Source organism: Carica papaya, chromosome 6, assembly GCF_054855325.1.
Source record: "Carica papaya isolate Zhongbai chromosome 6, ASM5485532v1, whole genome shotgun sequence".
Lineage (NCBI taxonomy): Eukaryota > Viridiplantae > Streptophyta > Magnoliopsida > Brassicales > Caricaceae > Carica > Carica papaya.
The window spans coordinates 8,618,104-8,639,163 of record NC_142314.1 but is presented as its reverse complement, the minus strand read 5'-3'; the positions used below and the strand labels follow the sequence as shown (position 1 = coordinate 8,639,163).

At 36.2% G+C, this 21,060-nt stretch overlaps 2 protein-coding genes and 1 pseudogene across 2 annotated transcripts; 2 read left to right on the top strand and 1 right to left on the bottom strand.

Annotated features, from left to right (window-relative positions):
* Nucleotides 1-218: 218 nt before the first annotated feature.
* On the bottom strand, nucleotides 219-1,783 carry LOC110819091 (uncharacterized; annotated as a pseudogene).
* Nucleotides 1,784-4,119: 2,336 nt separating this feature from the next.
* LOC110819090 (uncharacterized) lies at nucleotides 4,120-5,136 on the top strand. The gene has a single exon (XM_022048170.2). The coding sequence runs from the start codon at nucleotides 4,214-4,216 to the stop codon at nucleotides 5,090-5,092; it is 879 nt and encodes a 292-aa protein (XP_021903862.2). The 5' UTR covers nucleotides 4,120-4,213; the 3' UTR covers nucleotides 5,093-5,136.
* A 6,072-nt stretch (nucleotides 5,137-11,208) lies between these two features.
* Nucleotides 11,209-12,266, top strand: LOC110819089 (uncharacterized). The gene has a single exon (XM_022048169.2). It carries the CDS (start codon nucleotides 11,439-11,441, stop codon nucleotides 12,264-12,266), a length of 828 nt encoding a protein of 275 aa, XP_021903861.2. The 5' UTR covers nucleotides 11,209-11,438.
* Nucleotides 12,267-21,060: the final 8,794 nt, after the last annotated feature.

The window sequence follows — 21,060 nt, the reverse complement described above, 5'->3', positions numbered from 1 at the left end:
ATAATAATTTAGGTCAAATATAAGCGATCTAAAAATTTTTTATATTCAAACCATCATTACTAAAAAATTCAACCTCAATTTTAAACTTAAGTTATTGATATAATATAACTTGAACTTATACATGAACTTGAAAATCACGTATTTTTCTATATAAAGGATCAAGATATCATATGACATTATTTGTATTTAATTGATGGGCACTAGTCTCTTCTCCCATATATGTGAATTAGCAAACAACAATATTCTCTTATATCTAATAACTAAAATTTTTATATTTCAGTCGATAATACCTAAAATATTCGTCATATCATTCAAAAAATTTTAACTTTTTTTCAGATTTTTCATGTTTCTATTAGATATTTTGAAGAAAGTAGCATCAGTTATTAAAGCTTCAAAAAAAAACTTTAAAAAGATTGAGGGAAACTGTAATATTGAGTCATAGCTTGGCAAGGCCAAGTATTTCTATATCTAAATGACTGTTAACATGTATAGTTTGTTTATGTACAAATATCAGTTACATATGTTCAATTCTCGTTGTTGAAGATGTTGAGGATTGAAACTCTAGCTTTGACTAAAGCACCTAAAGAGGCACTCAACTCCTTCAAGATCTTCGACACACAGCTCCAAGTTTTGCAGCTTGCCTTGCGGGTTCTCAGTTTTTATGACGTCACCCGATTTGCATCCAATGAAGGACCCCAATGCTGAATCCACCAGACCAAATTCGTTTTCATCTTCTTCCTCGCACGTTATTCTCCCGTTGCTCATCAGCTTGGAAATTAATGACCAGTTGCTGGTGAGCTTCGCTTGTGCCTTTGATCCACATACAGGAGAACAATGATTCAAATACAGTGATATTGACTTCTGCTACCTCTTTCAACAATTCAAAATTTTCATCATCTTTTTCAAGCATGTATTTATTTTCTAAACCCTTCAAGCTCTTCAATGCTTTGTGGATCATCTTCTTCACAGTCTTCCTAGAGGCTAAGAATTTCCTGACCTCATCCACAATTCCAATTTCACCACTCCTTTTTCTTCGGGTGGCTGATTGAAACTCATGTATGGTTTCCTTTGTTTGCCACAAGGCATCCTTGGCACTGCTGCACAGATCCAAGAGCCTAAGAGATTCATCCAACACTTGATCAACCAGCACCTTGTGGTGCTCCTGGCTGAAAGCTTGCTGAGTCAGAGGCAATTGAAGCAACTTATCAACACAGTCATTCAAATCTTGGAGGCCACTTATTTGTCGGCTTATAGATGATGAAGATATAGAGGTGGCCTCAGAGGATCTTAGTCTGCTCAAGTACTCACCGACTTCTAAACTGAGTGAGTGTGGCCTAGAGGGCAAGCTGTTGGATCTAGCATGGTATATTGACTGGGTTCTTAAAAGAGAGGCAGCCATTTTTCCTTAGAGGTCAAAAGGCTTTGCAGTTTCAATGTAGAGTATGTCTTGTTACCTTTTCTCCTTGGCATCTTCTCAATATATATATATATGGATATAATGAGAGGAAGAGACATACAGAGTCGTATCTTCTTTTATATTCAATAGATGGCAATATATTTGAGATCTAGATCTTCATGCTTCCTGTGCAATGTTCAACCAATGTCTTCCCGCCACCACCTTGCCAACTCAACCTATAATTATTCTAAGGGAAAAGAATCAGAGCAGTATCTGCAAATAAAATAATTTAGTAGCTGCAGAATGATTCATAAACTATTCAATGCACGAGCGACAAATACAATGTTACCTAACGCACAAGGGAATCCAACTTGGCCACACATGGTGGTGGCGTATAATAAAATGCTTTATATCGTGCACGATTAAAGTTGGTTATCTTCACCTATAATATATATAATTCACTTTAAACAAGTACAAAATAAAATTTACGCAGACCAGCTTGTCCTGTGTTCCTATAGTATAGGAGAGCTCTGCCAAGCTACTCGTGTGTGATTCTGAAAATATATTTGTTTTAGAACACGAGTAAAACATGTATCATATATGCATGGAACTGGAAAGATTATTTCACAAAGTTGTACTACCTTAAAGTATAAAATTTCTTTTCAGCCTTGTGCACAAAGGGCCCAAGTTTATTCCATGTTTGAACATCAACATATGAGTATTTTTTAATATTAATTGTATTTAGAAAACATTAATGTTTTCTGAGAGAATTAAGAATCTGTGCGCTGTTGGTCCAGATTAAATATTGATTCTACATTATCTCTCGTCTTCTTTATATTCAGTGAATAGTAAGATATTCTTCGTTTGGATCTGTATTTTACCTCAGTGGTGCTTATGTAATCTCATCACCATCAGCTTCAAGTACATCATGTCAGAACAATATCTGTAAATACAGTGATTTGGCATAGAATGATCATAAGACATGCAGTACAAAAACGGCACATACATTTCACCTGATATATAAGGAAACTGTACCCATGTTATGTAATTCCTCACTAAATGAAAAATAAAATAAACAATACATGAATATTGTTTCATCAGTGAAACAATATTCATGTATTGTTTATTTTATTTTTCATTTAGTGAGGAATTACATAACATGGGTACAGTTTCCTTATATATCAGGTGAAATATTGTTTCACTGATGAAACAAAATTATGTAGGACAGTCTGTGCAGCATCATGCGAATAACATAGGGCCTTCTCCTGCCACAGATATGCTTGTATACTGTTCGTTAGCATGTAATTAAAATGGCTAGATTATATACATGGACTTCATCAAAATTTTCCAAATAGCTATGATATATACGTTTACAATCAAAACACTGATCATATATTTGAAATTCTTTCTAGTCAAATCTCCACCTGCATGTTTTACTACTAAAATATGTAGATAGATGTTTTATTAGAAGTTTAATTATTATGGAGGCTAACAGCTTCCAGATGCTATGCATGTAGAGAGATTGTGGAGAACTTTCTTTGCTCTGTTCTTCCCCTGTTTTGCTAACTATTCATTCACAAGTTGAAATAACATTCTTCTTTCTTTGTCAAATTGTTTGCACTGCTGTATTTAAAGATTTAAACCTACAACATCAGTTAATAGCTGCTACTATTTCATATTCTAAAACGATTTACCTGTTCATCAGTCATGGTTTTACTAAATGGAGAGTTGAGAGATAGTGTTAACCACAAAGGTCCATAAAGGAATTGACAGAGAGGGAGTACAACAATAACTCAAACACTACCATTGTGACTGCTATGACCTCTCTCGACAAACTAATAATATAACAACTTTCAAAATCCTTGTCCTGTGATTTGTGAACGGTTATGGTAAATTGGAGAGCTTGAAAGAGTGGCATCCATTTTTCCGTAGAGTGAGGAAGCTTTGATATTTCAATTTGCCACTCTGTCCTGTGACTTGCTCCCTGACATCTGCTCAATGTATACCATGGAGTGGGAGAAGCATGAGGAATTTCATCTGCTTCAAATTCAATTGATACTAACATGATTTTAATCTGGATCTAAATGCAATTTCAACTATCTTCATGAAATGTCTCCCCAACATCAGTTCGTCAACTCCTCAAACAAGTATTTTAAGGACCTCATATCAGGAAAAGAAATGCCAAAGAAGGAATATAGCATACTGTAGAGTGATTTGAAATGCACGAGTGGCGTTTACAATTTTTTGAAACATAGACAATCCAACTTGTTCTTTCTCCCTACTACAAACCTTTGATTGGTGCACTGGATTAAATTATCTTGACAACTGATGATAAAATTCATCATCCATAGCCCACGAGATAGACATGCCTTCCTAGCTAGACATGATTTTGTTGGTAACCATGACAATTGGGGAGGCAAACAAATTAGGTTAATCCCATTCTGCACATGCATCAAAAGGATTATTGTGCACATATGGGAATTACATAATTAAGTGCACATGAAAAATACATTTATATGTCATATATAGATTATTTTAGAGAAAGCAGGTCAACTTTCAATTTGCAATTATAGAATAGTTTATGAATCAGATAACTGCTGGGGTAGGCAGGAACATTGCATAAACATCGCTGACAGTATTTTGATCTGACCTAAAATGATGCCACTAGTAGTTGATAAACAAAGCTGATTAGATTCCTTATGTCTCCACCACCCTGACATATAAATTGAAGAAGACCAAGAGGAAAGAAAGTGAATTCTCGTAGAAGACTGAAATTTATTCAACTTCTCATACAAGGCCTTCTTGTTTCCACCAAAAATGGCTGCCTCTCTTTTAAGCAGACAACCTTCTTTCCACACCCGATCTAACAGCTTCCCCTCTAGACGACACCCTCTCACTTCACAAATTGATGAGCATTTATGCAGAGTAAGATCTTCTAGATTAGCCTCTACATCATCATCATCAATAAACAATAAACTAAATGATCTTCAGGATTTGCATGAATGTGTTAATAGGCTGCTTCAGTTGCCGCTCACCCAGCAAGCCTTAGCCCAAGAACAGTACAGGAATTGGGGTGAAGCTATTCTTGATGGTTCCCTTAGGCTCTTGGATGTCTGCTGCATTTCAAAGGACTTGTTGCTGCAAACAAAGGAGAGTACACATGAACTTCAATCCATTTTGCGGAGAAGAGGTGGTGAAGTTAGTAAATGCATGGCCACTAGGAAGACCATCATGAAGGCAATCAACAAGGCCTGGGAGAATATCAAGGCAACGGAAGCTAAAAGCAGATTTCTTTCTTCCACAGACAATGAGAGCATGGCAGTAGTTAGTACATTAAAAGAAGTGGAATCTGACACCCTTTCTTTCTTCGAATCGTTGTTGTCCTTTATGTCGGGTAACAGGTTTCAATCCAAGATAAAAGGCTGGCCTCTCGTTTCCAAGTTAATGCAACCCAAAAGGATCATGTTTGAGGAATCAGATTCAGAAGTTAATGAATTTCAGAAGGTGAACACAACACTAAACAGTCTCGTTGGCCACAGGTCAATCAATTTTGAAAAATTGAAGCATAGTGAGAATTTGCTAAATCAGCTCAAAGACCTGGAATTGTGCATTCAAGATCTAGAAGACAGCCTTGAATGCCTGGCTAGGCATTTGTTCAAAACTAGAGTCTTCCTTCTCAACATTTTGAACCACTAGCTTAGGAGATCATGTACTTATATTTTTTTCGCATAAATGGTGTATACATGTACATTACTCTTTTCATACTAAATACAGTGACCTTGAGATGCCACTGGGACTTTTCGATATTCCATTTCAAGTTTTCTTCAATTTATTGTCTCAGGAAAGAAAAAATTAAGGAGAAACCACTTCAAAGCATACTGAGAACTATTCCAAGAAAGCAGTAACATGGATAAATCAAGACTAAAGAAAAACGTGATAATATTTTTATCATTGATTTCAATCATGTATTGGCTTTTCCAAATCTCTAGATAACAGATTAGCTTCCAAGTTTTGTAATTAAACTTTATTCCGAGTGTGTAAAGATTCCCTTTGTCTTGACTAGTAAGATCAAGAACAAATCGAAATAGATGACTTCCATATGAACTCTCCATTTCACATGCTTTTAAATAATTAACAATGTGCTAGTGTCTTCCTGTTAGGGGGATACCACCTAAACCTACACGCTTTGGCTTCTAAGTTTTTAATATTCTGTTTTTTGTTCATTAACTTTTGATGAGGTTGGACAGCTAGAGGAAAGGATCTTGTCTACTCCTTGAAAGGCAATCAGTATATTGATGATGTTGCTAATTAACCAATTGTTGATGGGATGAACTCAGTGGATTCAAATTATAGATGGTTTTAGGGATCATTTTGTAACAACTTTGTAATATTGAACATGGCTTCAGAGTACATAACATACTACTTTTCTCAAGCTACATGATCACCAACTAACAAGAGACTAATTAGAGAATTGTATAATTACAAAAGCCAGCGCTTTCTCTGTTTAAAGGTTCTGTTCGATAATGACAATTTAACGAGAAACCTAATGCGGAAAAGTAAAACAACACAAGAAATTTACGCAATTCAGTCAATGTAGAAGGCATACAGAAAAATATGAAGATTACAACTTCCTCTCATGGCTAAATCCTAGATCCAGTCTACTCCAAAACCGTTTTTTGAAAAGATACTATTTCCTGACACTTAATTTGGTAAAAAATAAAATTAGGGTAGGTTATAACTGAAGGAATACATGGAAAGTAGAAATGAAAATACAACAACATATTCCATGTATGGAGATCTTGCCTGCCTCCTGCACAGCAATCACACCAGAGACCTGAAACCTTGAATCGTTTAATAAGTCATAAATGTTTGCACGTGTATATGCACATGTACACAATGGTTCTGGCCTTAGAAAGGTGGGTTTTGTCTTCTATTATATCATAAAGAAACCATTTTAATCAATACCCCTCGTGCAGTATTCCTATATTATATGGAACCAACACGTTTGGTTCTATTAGTTTTTAATAATTTGATGCTGAGTGGGAGACATGCATAAATAAACATTGCTGAGATAGGATCTAAATCCAAATCAATATTTTTCTACTAGTGCTCCATAATTGAAGAGGAAGAGATTCCTTTTTGTCTCTGTTAAATTTAATGATTTTTTATCTGCTTAAATTTCAAATTTAAATTTAAATCAACCGTGAAATTGTTTCACGGTTGGATACGCAAACACCATGCAACGTGTATGCATGGATTTTGATTTTTTTTTTTTATCTTATCACTTGGTTGATGTAATCTGTTTCCATCATTTTTGCATTCTTATATATACAAGAATGAAATAAGAAGAAATATAGTTTTCTTCTCCAAAAAAAAAAAATACAATCCATTTGAAAATAGCAAAACACAGGATATCGCATAACCTTGTTCTGTTTTGCTGTCTCTCTCTCTCATCAACTTTCTCTCTCTAAGTTCGCTCATCCACAGAGCTTCCTTTGACGTTCATTTACTTACGATCAACAACTGGTATCAGAGCTAGGTTCTTAAGGAACCAGAAAATTAACATATCCTCAAAGAACCCGATGACATCCACTAGAACCTCACCTCCCCCACACTTCAGCGGAGAAAATTACCATGTATGGGCAATCAAAATGAGAGCCCATCTGAAAGCCTTAAGTCTGTGGGATGTAATTATGGATGACAGTGATCCCCCTCCGCTAGGGGACACTGCCACTTTAAACCAAATTAAAAGGCACGAGGAAGACAAGGCCAAGAAACCAAAGGTTATTGCTTGTCTTTTCTCGGCTGTCTCGGATAGGATATTTTCAAGGATTATGAACTTCGAATCACCAAAGGCTGCTTGGGAGAAACTGAAGGAAGAGTTCGATGGGGCAGTCAGAAGCAGGAAGTTGAAAATCTTAAGACTGAAGAGTGAGTTTGCATTACTCATAATGCAAGAAAATGAAACAGTGAAGGACTATGCCTCCAAACTCTCAGATGTAGTAAACAAAATGAGGCTGCTTGGGGAGGATTTTCGGAATCAAGGGTAGTAGAGCAGATTCTTATCAGCTTATCCCCTAAATTCGAGTCTAAAATCTCAGCCTTGGAGGAGCTTGTCGACATTGAATCTATCTCTTTGGCTGAACTAATAAACAAGCTTCAATCTAGTAAGCAGCAGGTAAATATGCATGTTCGACAACACACCGAGGGAGCCTTAATTTTAACACAGATAAAAGGAAACTCTTCAATACATAATCAAGGGAGAAGGAGTGAAGGGAATCTAACTGGAAATCAAAATTCCAGTAAGCAAAAGAAATATCCTCAATGCAGCATTTGTTCCTTGACAAATCACCCTAAAAATGAGTGCTGGTACAAGGGAAAGAAAACCGTTCGGTGCAACTTCTGCAAAAGGCTTGGTCATAAGGAGAAATTCTGTAGACAGAAACAGAAACAGGAAGGATTGCAGCCAAAGCAGGAACTACAGCATGCCAATGTCACCGAGGTGTCCAGTGAGCAACGCGCTACAATTCTCGTTGCTTCAAGTGATCAGTCAATGGAGGATGATACCCTCTGGGTGGTGGACAGTAGGTGCACCTCCCATATGTGCAAGGATGAGGCTCTGTTCGTGTCACTTGACAAAACAGACACAAGCCAAGTACGGCTTGGAAATGGTATATTGGAAACCATCAAAGGGCAAATGTTACATAGCCATTGAAACCAGAGAAGATAGGAAGTTTATCACTGATGTGAATTTTGTTCCTACTCTCTCACAGAATCTCTTGAGTGTGAATCAGATGACTAATTGAGACTACTCGATTGCGTTCAAGGATAATTGCTGTAGGATATATGATCATGAGGATAGATTGATTGTCTTCATCTACAAAAAGGATCAAGCCTACTCCTTGAAACTCAGAGAAGTAGTCGAGAAGGCCAATGTTGCCACTGTTACAGAAAGTGAGATATGGCACAGCCGCCTTGAGCATTTTCATGCGGCAGTGCTACAACAACTGCAGAAGGGATGCCTAACCAAGGACTTCCCAAACATTACAATCACTGAGTCAGTATGTGGTGCTTGGTGCTTGCCAGATGGGGAAGATGGCAAGGAATTCTTTGCCTTCGCAAACAGATTGGAGAGCAGAAGAGAGGCTAGCACTCATACACTCCGACATCTGTGGTCTGATGATAGAAAACTCCATGAGTTGATGCAAGTATTTTGGCTTGTTCATAGATAATTTTTCAAGAATGATTTGGGTTTATTTCTTGCAGAATAAAGCTCAAATCTTTGGTGAATTCAAGAGGTTTAAGACTATGGCAGAGAAGGAAAGTAGTTGTGTGCTGAAGTGCCTAAGGATAGATAATGGCCTTGAATTCAATTCCAGAGAATTCAAAAACTTTTGTTCTGAGAATAGAATCAAAAGGCAGCTCACGGCACCATATTCACCTCAACAGAATGGTGTCTCGGAGAAGAAGAACAGAACCATTGTGGAGATGGCAAGAAGCATGCTTACTCACAAGCACTTGCCTAAAGCTTTGTGGGCTGAGGCAGTAAACACTGCCGTGTTCCTGCTTAACATGCTGCCTATAAAGGCTGTGAAGGAGATGACACCTGCGGAGGCCTAGAGCGGCATCAAACCATCGACTAAGTACTTAAAGGTGTTTGGCTCCGTATGCTATTGCCATATCTCGGATAACAGGATATCAAAGTTAGAAGAGAAGGCTGAATTGGGAGTATTTTTAAGTTATAGTACTGAAGCAAAGACATATCGAATTCTAAGCTTGAAAACCAACAAGTTTATGATTCGAAGAGATGTATAGTGGACGAAAGGAGCTACTGGAATTGGGAGAAGCAGAAAGTCGAACCAGACTGTGTGACAGTAGAAGAAGAAAGGAGATCTCTGTCAGTATTAAACCCAATTCAGGCTGAGGAAGAAGATGATGAAGATTAAGAAGATGAAGCAGAAGGGAGAACAAAAATGAAAAGCTTAGCTGACATCTATGAAAGGTGCAGCTTTACTTCAAAGGAACCTTCCTCTGTTGAGGAAGCATTTAAGCAGCAAGAGTGGAAGCTTGTCATGGAAGAGGAAATCAGGATGATCGAGAAGAATAATACATGGTCTCTGGTAAAATCAAGTACAGACAAAAAGCCTATTGGAGTCAAGTGGGTGTTCAAGGTGAAACTGAATCCGGACAGGACAACAAACAAGCACAAGGCACGGCTTGTGGCAAAGGGGTACTCCCAACTTTCTGGAATCGACTACATATAAACTTTTGCTCCTATGGCCAGACATGAAACAATTAGACTCATGCTGGGCATGGCAGCTCAATTTGGATGGAGTGTGATGCATTTAGATGTGAAGTCGGCCTTCTTGAACGGTAAGCTCAATGAAGAAATCTATGTAGTGCAGCCACCAGGATTCATTCAGCCAGGAAAGGAGAAGCATGTCTACCTTCTTCGCAAGGCCTTATAGGGCCTCAAACAGGCTCCACGAGCTTGGTATGATAAGTTAGATACATATTTACTTCTCTGTGGATTTGAGAAAAGCAGCACAGAGACTACACTGTACGTGAATAGAGAAGAAGATAGGTTAATCACTGCAGTATATGTTGATAATATACTAGTGACAGACAGCAACAAAAAGAAGATGATGGAGTTCAAGCTGAAATTGGAAAAGGAATTCGAGATGTCTGATCTCGGGGAGGCTACTTACTTCCTAGGAATGCAAATTCATCAAAGCAGCTTGGGTATTTTCCTTTCGCAAGGCAAGTATGCCAAAGAGATTCTGAATAAATTCAACATGGATCACTGTAAATCAGTACCTACACCACTGGTATCCAACTTTAAGTTGTCAAAGGACGAGGAAGGTAGCAAAGTTCATGAGTGGAATTACAAAAGTCTGATAGGAAGCCTCTTGTATCTCACGGCTTCTAGACCAGACATTCTGTTTGCAGTAAGCTTGCTTTCAAGATACATGGCTTCACCGAGGGAATCACATTTACAGGCTGCTAAACATGTGCTTAGGTACCTGAAAGGAACCTGGAATCTTGGTGTTCAATACAAAGCAAGAGCTAAGAGTGGATTGGTTGGCTACAGTGACAGTGATTGGGCAGTAAGCGTGGAAGATGCACGTAGTACAAGTGAGTACTTGTTCAAAATTGGCTCCGGTGCCTTCTAATGGGTATCTAAGAAGCAAGATATTGTGGCACAGTCCACGGCTGAGGCTGAGTATGTAGCTGCAACTACAGTAGCTAACCAAGCAATTTGGTTGAGGAAAGTGTTCGATGATGTAAAGCTGGACAAATAAGGACCTACAGTGTTGTATGTAGATAATAAGTTAGCAACTACCATTGCGAAAAATCCTGTGATGCATGGGAGAACTAAACACATTAACGTTAAGTACCATACTATAAGTGAGGCTGAGAGAAATCAAGAAATCAAGCTTATACATTGCTCTACTGATGATCAACTTGCGGACATTCTAACCAAGCCCCTGTCTAAATATAAGTTTGAGGATTTGCGAGGAAAGATGGGCATTGGTGGAAAAATCATTAAGGGGGAGTGTTAAATTTAACAATTTTTTATCTGCTTAAGTTTCAAATTTAAATTCAAATCAACCGTGAAATTGTTTCACGGTTGAATACCCAAACACCATGCAACGTGTATGCATGGATTTCGGTTTTTTTTTTTTTTTGATCTTATCACTTGGTTGATGTAATCTGTTTCCATCATTTTTGCATTCTTATATATACCAGAATGAAATAAGAAGAAATATAGTTTTCTTCTCAAAAAAAAATACAATCCATCTGAAAACAGCAAAACAGAGAATATCGCATAACCTTGCTCTGTTTTGCTGTCTCTCTCTCTCTCATCAACTTTCTCTTTCTAAGTTCGCTCATCCGCAGAGCTTCCTTTGACGCTCATTTACTTACGATCAACAGTCTCCCTTAACTTGTTATATACTGAAGAGAGGCAAAGAACAGAAACCAAATTGACAAGAAGTAGGTTTAGCAACATTCATCTTCTAGGCCTTTCTTTTTGTGAGAAATGGCTGCCTACCATGTTCGCTCCAACAGTTTGCCTTCTACACCACATCCTTTCTTCTCACAGATTGAAATAAATTTGGGCAGAATAAGGGCCTCAGAAGGCACTCCATCATCCTTATCATCAATAAACCACAACCTAAGTGGACTTCAGGATTTGCATGATTGTTTTGAGAAGTTGCTTCTCTTGCCTCTAACCCAAAGAACATTAGTACAAGAGGAACAACCAAAATGGAGTGACGCATTGTTGGATGGATCTCTCAGATTGTTGGATGTATGCAGTACTGCTAAGGATTCCTTGCTGCAAACAAAGGAATGCACGCAAGAACTTTTGCCGATCATCCGGAGAAGAGGTGGAGTTGAAACTGAGGCTAAGAAATTCCTAGCCTCAAGAAAGGTGATTAAAAAGGCAATCCACAGGGCCATTGGGAGGTTGGAGAGTATGCAAAAGCAACGAGAACTTTCTTCCTCGAACGCAGACCAGGAGACAATGGCCACAGTTAGCATGTTGAGAGAGGTGGAAGCAGTTACTCTCAATGTATTCAAGTCATTTTTGCTCTTGATCTCAGGTTCAAAGCCTCAATTAAAGCCTAGTAGGTGGTCAGCAGTTTCAAAACTGACGCACCTTCAAAGAGCAGCCTGCAAAGAAGAAAATGCAAGTGAATTTGGAAAGGTGGTTGGTGTATTACGATCTCTCTGTGCTGTCGAAAGTGTGCAAAACCATCTGAAAATTTTGGAGTTGTGCATTCAAGATCTGGAAGGAAGAATTGAGTGCCTATACAGACAAATGATCAAGACTAGAGTCTCTCTTCTCAATACTCTTAGTCACTAGCCTAGAATAGCAAGACACTTGCATCTATATATAAACCAAAAGTGAAAGATATCGTCCAATTCATACAAAATTTGATGCACTAGTTTTTGCCAAATATTTTGCTCCATTACTTATTTTTCCCTCTCTAAAGTGCAATATATTTATGTTCATATGCTGGTGCTTTGTGCTAGACTCATTTGCACATTAAACTAAAATTTTCACTTAGATACTTTTCAGATTCTAATTGCACATATTATGAATGAAATAAGTTTAAAAAAAAAAAAAGCCTAATGTCCTAAATCTAAAATAACCAATTAGTTTAACATTACCAAGTAAATTAGTTTTCAAGGATCCAAATCTCTATATTTGCATCTTCTTCTTCTCAACAATGTTTCTTCTTTTTTCTTTTTTCTTTTTTCTTTTTTTTCTGAAATAAATATTTCTTCTTTTTCTATAAGAAAAATAAAAAAAGTTAGTTTATTGACAAAGATACTTTAATTTATTAGCAAAAATAAACTTCAATGTGGCAAATTTATCACTTTCTAAAGGTGTCAAAAATACTGGTCCAAGTAAATTGATATGCACAAGCCAGATTTAAATCAAAATGCTTAGCAGGAAAGAGAATACTCTTAGCTTTTATAGAGAGTGGTGTCAAGGTCGATGTGAGGGAATTGCACCTTGACAATGTCTCAATCTTCCTACGTGGTTTCCCTAGAAACCATTCTGAGCCACTTCACCAATACTTGTTCTATGTTTGTTCCTCTGCAAGTGATGGTCCTCCTTTGCAGTATTTTTCCTGGCTCTACTTTTACTTGGCCTTCTGAATCCATAATTGACAGTGAGTTGTTCTCTAGGTTAGCATCTCCTTCATACCTCTTCAATTGTGACACAAGGAATACGCATGAATTCTGGCTTCCTGAGGCAACTTCAGTTGTTAGTAGTTGGTTTAAAAATAATGTAGGAGGAAATTGCAGTAATTTTTATTTCATTCAAGACCAGTTATTTATACAAAAGAAATAACTAATTTCTTACTTTTAATGCCTAATATCTGCATTATTATATTTGAAAAAATTCAAAAATATTAAATAAAATCTTGTAAAATTTTATTCAATATCTGCTGTAATTCTAATTTTTAAAAGTTTATTTGCTGAAACTAAAATGCCAGTTGTTCAACACTCCTTGGCATTTTTGTTACAGACACTGATCATTTTCCTAAGAATTTCAAACTTTTATCTAGGCAAACCCTTTATAAGTATATCAACATGTTGATTATTTGAAGAACAATGAATCAGTACTACTTTATTGAATTGTTAAACTTCTCGTGATATATTTTATTCTGCTATGAAATACAGAATTTTTTAAAATTGACATCGCTAAAAAATTGTCACATTTGATTTCAGTTGGACCTTTTTGTTAATATCTAAGATCCATTAAAAGTTTCTTTAACCAGATAGCTTAATCACAACAGAGGCGGCAGCAATATATTCAACTTCAGTTGTTGATTGTGCTGGTGTTTCTTGTTTCTTTTAGCTCCATGTGAAGATAGCAGAACCCAAAGAGAAAAGATTTCTAGAAGTGTTTTTGAAATCATCTAAACAGCTTCTCTAACCATTGTCAGAATATCCCAGCAGCTTCACTTCTTTATTTTCTGTATTTATATATAATTCAAGATCTATGATACCTTTTAAATACCTAAGCATTCTTTTTACTACTGAAAAATATTTTTCAAATATAGAATGTATATATCTAGATAAAATACTCACAGCAAACATAATATCAAGTCTGGTTGCTGTGAGACATAAAAGACTTCCAATAAAACTTCTATACAAGCTTTTATTAACCTTCTTTCCATCAACATCTTTACTCAATTTTTCATATGTAGATATTGGAATACTCATAGGTTTGCAATCTGTCACGTGAAATTTCTTTAAGATTATGCTAAAAAAATATTGCATCAGTCTTAAATCTGTTATTTCGAAAGACTCATTCATTTGAGCTTTAAATGATTGGATAATTTCAAGATTTTCTCATGTTATTAGCATGTCATCAACATATAGGGAGACAACCAGAATTTTTTCGTCTGCTTCTTTGACATATAAGGTTGCCTCACTATTACTTCTTTTGAACCTAAACTGCAATAAATAATTGTCTATTCTCTTATACCAAGCTCTTAGAGCTTGTTTAAGACCATAAAGGGTCTTCTTTAACAAATAAACATAATTTTCTTTTTCAGAAATTATAAAACCATCAAGCTGCTCAACATAAATTTTTTCATCAAGAAGGTCATTTAAAAATTTAACATCAAGTTGATGAATCTGTCATTTTTTAAATGCAGCAAAGGCAATAATTAATCTGATAGTGTCATACCTAACAACTGCAGCAAATATTTCTTGGTAATCGACTCCATGTCGCTGCACATATCCCTTGGCTACAAGTCATGCCTTGCGTTTGAAGATTGAACCATCATAATTACGCTTTGTTTTAAAAACCCATTTGACTCTAATTATTTTTTGCTCTTCAGGTCTTTCAACAAGCTCTCATGTTTCATTTTGTTGATCATTTCAATCTCCTCCTACATTACTTTTCTCCAAGCTGGTAAAGTTTTGCCTCATAGAAATTGTTTGGTTTTAAAACAATAAAATTGCACCTCTGATATATTTCTTGTAAGGATCTGGTACTTCTGATAGATTCATCATCAAAAGTTTAACTATCTGCTACAGCCTGTGATTGGTTTGGCCCGTTATTGAGAACTTTAGTTTGCACTTTCTCAATATTCTCTCAATTCGAAGCTGTCATTTCATTAAATTTAACATCTCTACTCACAACAATTTTGTTAGTTTTCAAATAGTAAGTTATGTATCCCTTTGTGACAAGGCTGTAACCAACAAAAATTCTTTTTTCTGCTCTTTTATGAAGCTTGTCCCTCTTCTGTTATGGAATTTGATAGAAACAAATGCTGCTAAAAACTCTAACATGATGCACTGACGGCTTCATATTATGTCAAGCCTCATATGGAGTATTGTCTTTGAGAGCTTTGGTGGGTAATCTGTTTAAAAGATATACCGAAGTAGTTACAGCTTCAGTCCAAAAATGTTTTGGTAAATTTTTCTCAAAGATTAGACATCTAGCCATCTCCATCACAGTCCTGTTCTTCCGTTCACTTACACCATTTTGTTGAGGTGTGTAAGTTACAGTTAACTGATGTTCAATCTTTTCATCTCTGCAAACTTTATCAAATTGGGTAGAGTTGTACTCTATGCTCTTATCATATCTCAACGTTTTAATCTTCAAATTATTTTAGTTTTCAACGTAATTTTTAAATTATTAAAACATGTCATAGATTTCACTTCTAGTTTAGAGAAAATAGACCCAACATATTTTAGAAAAATCATCAATGAAGAAAAGAAAGTATCGATTATCATTCATTAATGAAACAGTCATGGGTCTGCACATATCAATGTGTATAAGTTGTAGCTTTTGGGAAACCTTCCAAGTTTGACCTTTTGAAAATGGTAGCTTTACATTTTTTTTCTCAATTGACAAGCATCACAATCATGAGATTCAGCTGCGATTTCTGGCATATTTTTAATAAGATTCTGCTTTATGAGTTTAGTTAAACTTCAATGATTGAAGTGTACTCCGTGCCATTGTCATGGTCCTGTTCTTCCGTTCACTTACACCATTTTGTTGAGGTGTGTAAGTTACAGTTAACTGATGTTCAATCTCTTCATCTCTGCAAACTTTATCAAATTGGGTAGAGTTGTACTCTATGCTCTTATCAGATCTCAACATTTTAATCTTCAAATTATTTTAGTTTTCAACGTAATTTTTAAATTATTAAAACATGTCATAGACTTCACTTCTAGTTTAGAGAAAATAGACCCAACACATTTTAGAAAAATCATCAATGAAGAGAAAAAAGTATTGATTATCATTCATTAATGAAAGAGTCATAGGCCTGCACATATCAATGTGTATAAGTTGTAGCTTTTGGGAAACCCTCCAAGTTTGACCTTTTGGAAATGGTAGCTTTACATTTTTTTCTCAACTGACAAGCATCACAATCATGAGATTCAGCTGCGATTTCTGGCATATTTTTAATAAGATTCTGCTTTATGAGTTTGGTTAAACTTCAATGATTGAAGTGTACTCTGTGCCATTGTCATGGTCATGTTCTTCCGTTCAATTACACCACTTTGTTGAGATGTGTAAGTTATAATTAACTGATATTCAATCCCTTCATATCTGCAAAACTTATCAAATTAGCTAGAGTTGTACTTCATAACATTGTCAGATATCAATATTTTAATCTTCAAATTATTTTGGTTTTCAATGTAATTTTTGAATTGTTAAAACACGTCATAGACTTTACTTCTAACTTTGCGAAAATAGACCCAATACATTCTAAAAAAATTATCAATAAAGAGAAGAAAGTATCAGTTATCATTTATTTATGAAACAGTCATGGGTCTGCACATATCAGTATGCATATGTTGTAGCTTTTGGGATGCCTTCCAAGCTTGACCTTTTGGAAATGGTAGCTTTACATTTTTTTCTCAATTGACAAGCATCACAATCATGGGATTCAGCTGCAATTTCTGGCATATTTTTAACAAGATTCTGCTTTATGAGTTTGGTTAAACTCCAATGATTGAAGTGTCCAAATTGTTTATGCCATAAAATTGAATCATTTAAATCTGTACCTGTATAAGCTTTATCCATATTCCAATCAACAGCAAAACTTTTCTCCTTCATTTTCACACAGAACAACCAACTCCATCATTATCAAAGATAATGCAATTTTTATTTTTAAACTCAAGAGAATAATCTTTCTCCAATATTTGCTCAACATTCAACAAATTTTGACTGAGTTCAAGAACATATAAAACATTATCAATGAGTTTAATACTTGTAGAAGTTTTTACTCCAACTATACCTTTGCTTTTTACTTCAAGAAGTTCTTCATTGTCAATTCTCACAGTGGTTTTGAAGTTTTAATCAAAATCTTTAAAGATTACTGCATCCAATGTCATATGGTTTATGCATCCGCTGTCAATGAACCAAGCGTTGTCGATATTTATACTACAAAAGCATGAGGTAGCAAATAGTTTCACCTCTTGAATTTCTTACTCAGTTACCTGTACTTGTAGACTATTTTGATGAACTTTAACCTTGCTTTTACATACTTTGGTGATGTGTTCAGGTCGTTTGTGATTGCCACATATTACATTAGGCCTCCACCAACAATATTTCTCTATATTAGTGGTCTCTTTGCAGTGCGTACAGGGAGCAAATTTTCTCTTGCTATCGTAAGCTTTCATTTTTTTTTTTAACTTATTGGAAAAATATTGTTTGCCATTATTTCCTTAATGATTTTGTGCATGAAAGGCTCCTTTAATAATTTTTTCTTACCACAAAACCCTTCTTTGTTCTTGTGCTTAACGAGCACTCATCAGTTCAGGTATTAAAATATTGTTGAGATCTTTGTACACATTTAAAGAGGAAATTTTGGACTCAAATCCCCTAGGAAGTATCACGAGAACCTTTTCCACAATTTTGCTATATGGAAAATCCTCACCAAGCAAATGGATTTGGTTGACTATGAAAAAAATTTTATTAGAGTATTTGTTGACAGATTCATCTTCTTTTATACTTAAAGTTTCAAAATTCCTTTTCAGATTTAAAATCTGCATTTATCTGGTTCTGTCGCTTCCTTGATACTCTACTTTTAGTCTATCTCAAGTTTCTTTAGCAGTCTTGCATGCCATGATTCTCGAAAAAAAATGAATCTGCCACCGAATTTTGAATAACAATCTTAGCTCTAACTCTTTTGGCTTTTTCTTCATAATTGTTTTTGATTTGTGCCAAGGTAGGATCTCTTGGCAGTGGGGGTATAAGTTTATCTTTTATTACAATCTTCCAAAGATTAAAGTCTTTTAAATATGTTTGTATCTTTAGTGACCAAATTTGGTAGTTTTTATCATTAAAGGTATGTGGAGCTATCAAAGAAAGGCTATTTGTCAGTTGACATTTTGGGTTAACTTTGATACCACTTGTTAGTTTAAAAACAATAATAGCTGACAGCAAAAAAAAAAAGATGTAAAAGGAAATTGCAGTTTTTTTTTTATTTTAGACTAGTTATTTATAAAAAAGAAATAATTAATTTTTTATTTTTAATGTCCAATATCTGCACTATTATATTTGAAAAAATTCAAAAATATTGAATAAAACCTTTCAAAATTTTATTCAATTATTATTTCCTGCTCTTTTTTAAAAAAAATTTATGTAAAACTAATTTTTTTAAACATATATGCTACAATTCTAATTTTTAAAAATTTATCTGATAAAACTAAAATGTCAGTTGTTCAATAATAGTCCACTGACTCGATTTCTTAAATAACATGAAATGGTGCATAGAATTAAGTGTCAATTTAGACATATTCTTACTGTTATGCTAAATTGACAATAGGATTGCAGTTTCAACAGCACCAAATCCTCTTCAATAAATTACCTCTCAATTCTTGTGTTGTCAGCAAAACTTTTCATAAGGGTTTATATAACATAAGTACAATTTCTCTTTGGTTAATAATTAAATAATAATTATTTATTTTCTTGAATTAGATATTACAATTTAAGTCATTAATGTTCTTATCAAGCCACACATCAAAATTACAAATCACCATCTAAATTACCCACAAGGTTCAGGATGTACTACTAGTTTTAAGTCACATGGTTGCCACATGTCTAATACTATTTACAATACTTTAGGTCAAATACCTTTAATCCGGAATTATTTTTGATTCAAACCACCAGAATTCAAAAATTTAAACTCAAGTTATAGATATTGTAACGGCCTCGGAAATTTAAAATGAAATGTATATTAAAAATATCAAATGCGGAAGCGAAGTCAAAAATTCGATTAACATCCCTTACACTAAAAACAAAAACGTGCTCACAAAATATAAAAGATCAAACTACCTAAATGAGAAACTTGAAAGTAAAAGCTACGAATATGACTATGGAGTCTTTAGGCGTCCCCTTCGTCGTCCTCCTGCGGAACCGGCTCGGGAACGATGTCTTCCTGATCTGAAATGATTAAATAAGGAATGAGCTACACTAGCCCAGTAAAAACATCACGATATCTCACGTCACGGAGGTAAAGGTGGGTAGAAAACACAAAAAGACCAATGGAGCATAATTTACAACAAATTCTTTTACCAATAATAAATCCTTCACCATCCACTTACCTCGATGGAATCCATAAAACAGTATACGAAAGCAATAACATTATCATCATCATGAAATCATATACGAACTGTGATACATAATACTTATCAAGCCTTTTGTAATTCAATCGTTACACAACATATTTTTCCTCTTTTACCAACCCACTAGTATCCATGGGATCCATAAGGGTCCCGCTACCCGTTAACCCTTAACACTTGAAATCATATTCCAGAGCCGTCCCCATACCCCGTCCGGTATGGGCGCCAAAACACATAAGATCTCCATACCCCGTCCGGTATGGGAGACCACAATCCTGGTAGGGTTCCCTACGGACTCGGTCCGTCCACCATCTCCCAGGATATCTAGTCAAGCTGACCACATTATACAATTACCCATTTACATAATCTATCATTCTCTTTTCCCTCAGTCAGCATCATCAATCCACATACAAACAAGCAAAACAGTAATTTATGCCAAACAGACAACATACAGCATCAATATCCCAGTCATTCAATCCATAATCGGTAAAACAGTAAAATATGCACACGAAACTATAAAATGAAAACATCAAACCTCATACTGCTTTTAAAACTGTAAAACATGGCAAATAACAATTAACCGACAACCACACTAAACTCGGGCTCCATTAGCGACCTTAAGCAATTTCACACATTCGTTGATTCATGAAATACCGTTTTATCATTATTGAACTTTAATACCGTGATAGAAAATAGGGTGAGGGGTCCTTACTCGTTTCGGGGTCCGAACATGGCTTCACAGTGCGCCTACAGGCTGTCCCTAATTTTCCCTGAATTTTTTCCGGGGAACTGAAACGCACTACTGGTACCTGTACATGTTCCAAAAAATCCCAAATTACGCCCAGGGCCCCTTTTTGGCCAATATCGCAATTCCGGCACGGCGGCTCCGCCGTGCTCCGGCGACGGCGCCGCCGCTTGCGGCAGCGATTAGCCTCGATTTGGCCGTTTCCGGCCGAATTCGGCCACACTTGCATCGATCCTTGCGATTAAACAATTCTAGGGCCCTCGGGGGGCCAAAAAATTACGGAAAACCGAAGCTTACCGGCGGCGGTGCTCTCGGGTGCGGCGGCTCTCCGGTGAAGTTCGTGTTTTGGTGATTCAGCTCCGATCAACCTGTAGAGAAAAGAATGGTGATTACAGTGATATAAAAATTGCATTAAACGGAGGCCGGGAAGGGCCTCATCGGAGGCAAAAACCGAGGAGGGGCGCAGCGGCGCCGCTGGGTTTCGGCCGTGTTTTTCGGCCGTTTGTCCGGGATTTTGGCTCCGATTTGGCCACAGGGGAAATCAGCGTGGAAAAACGAGTCGGGGGTATGAAATTTACCTCGATCGGCGGTCAGAAATCTCTCCGGTGCGGCAGCGGGTGGCGGCGGCCGGCTTCTGGTTCGTCTTCTCCGGCGAGGGCAGGCGGCTAGGGTTTTGTGGTCTGGTGTGGGGGTCTTATTTATACCCTTTTGCCTTTTGATCTCAGCCGTCCATTTTGATTTAATCTGGGCCGTCCGTTTTTTATTGAATCTGGGCCGTCCGTGCGATTGCATCTGGGCCGTCCGA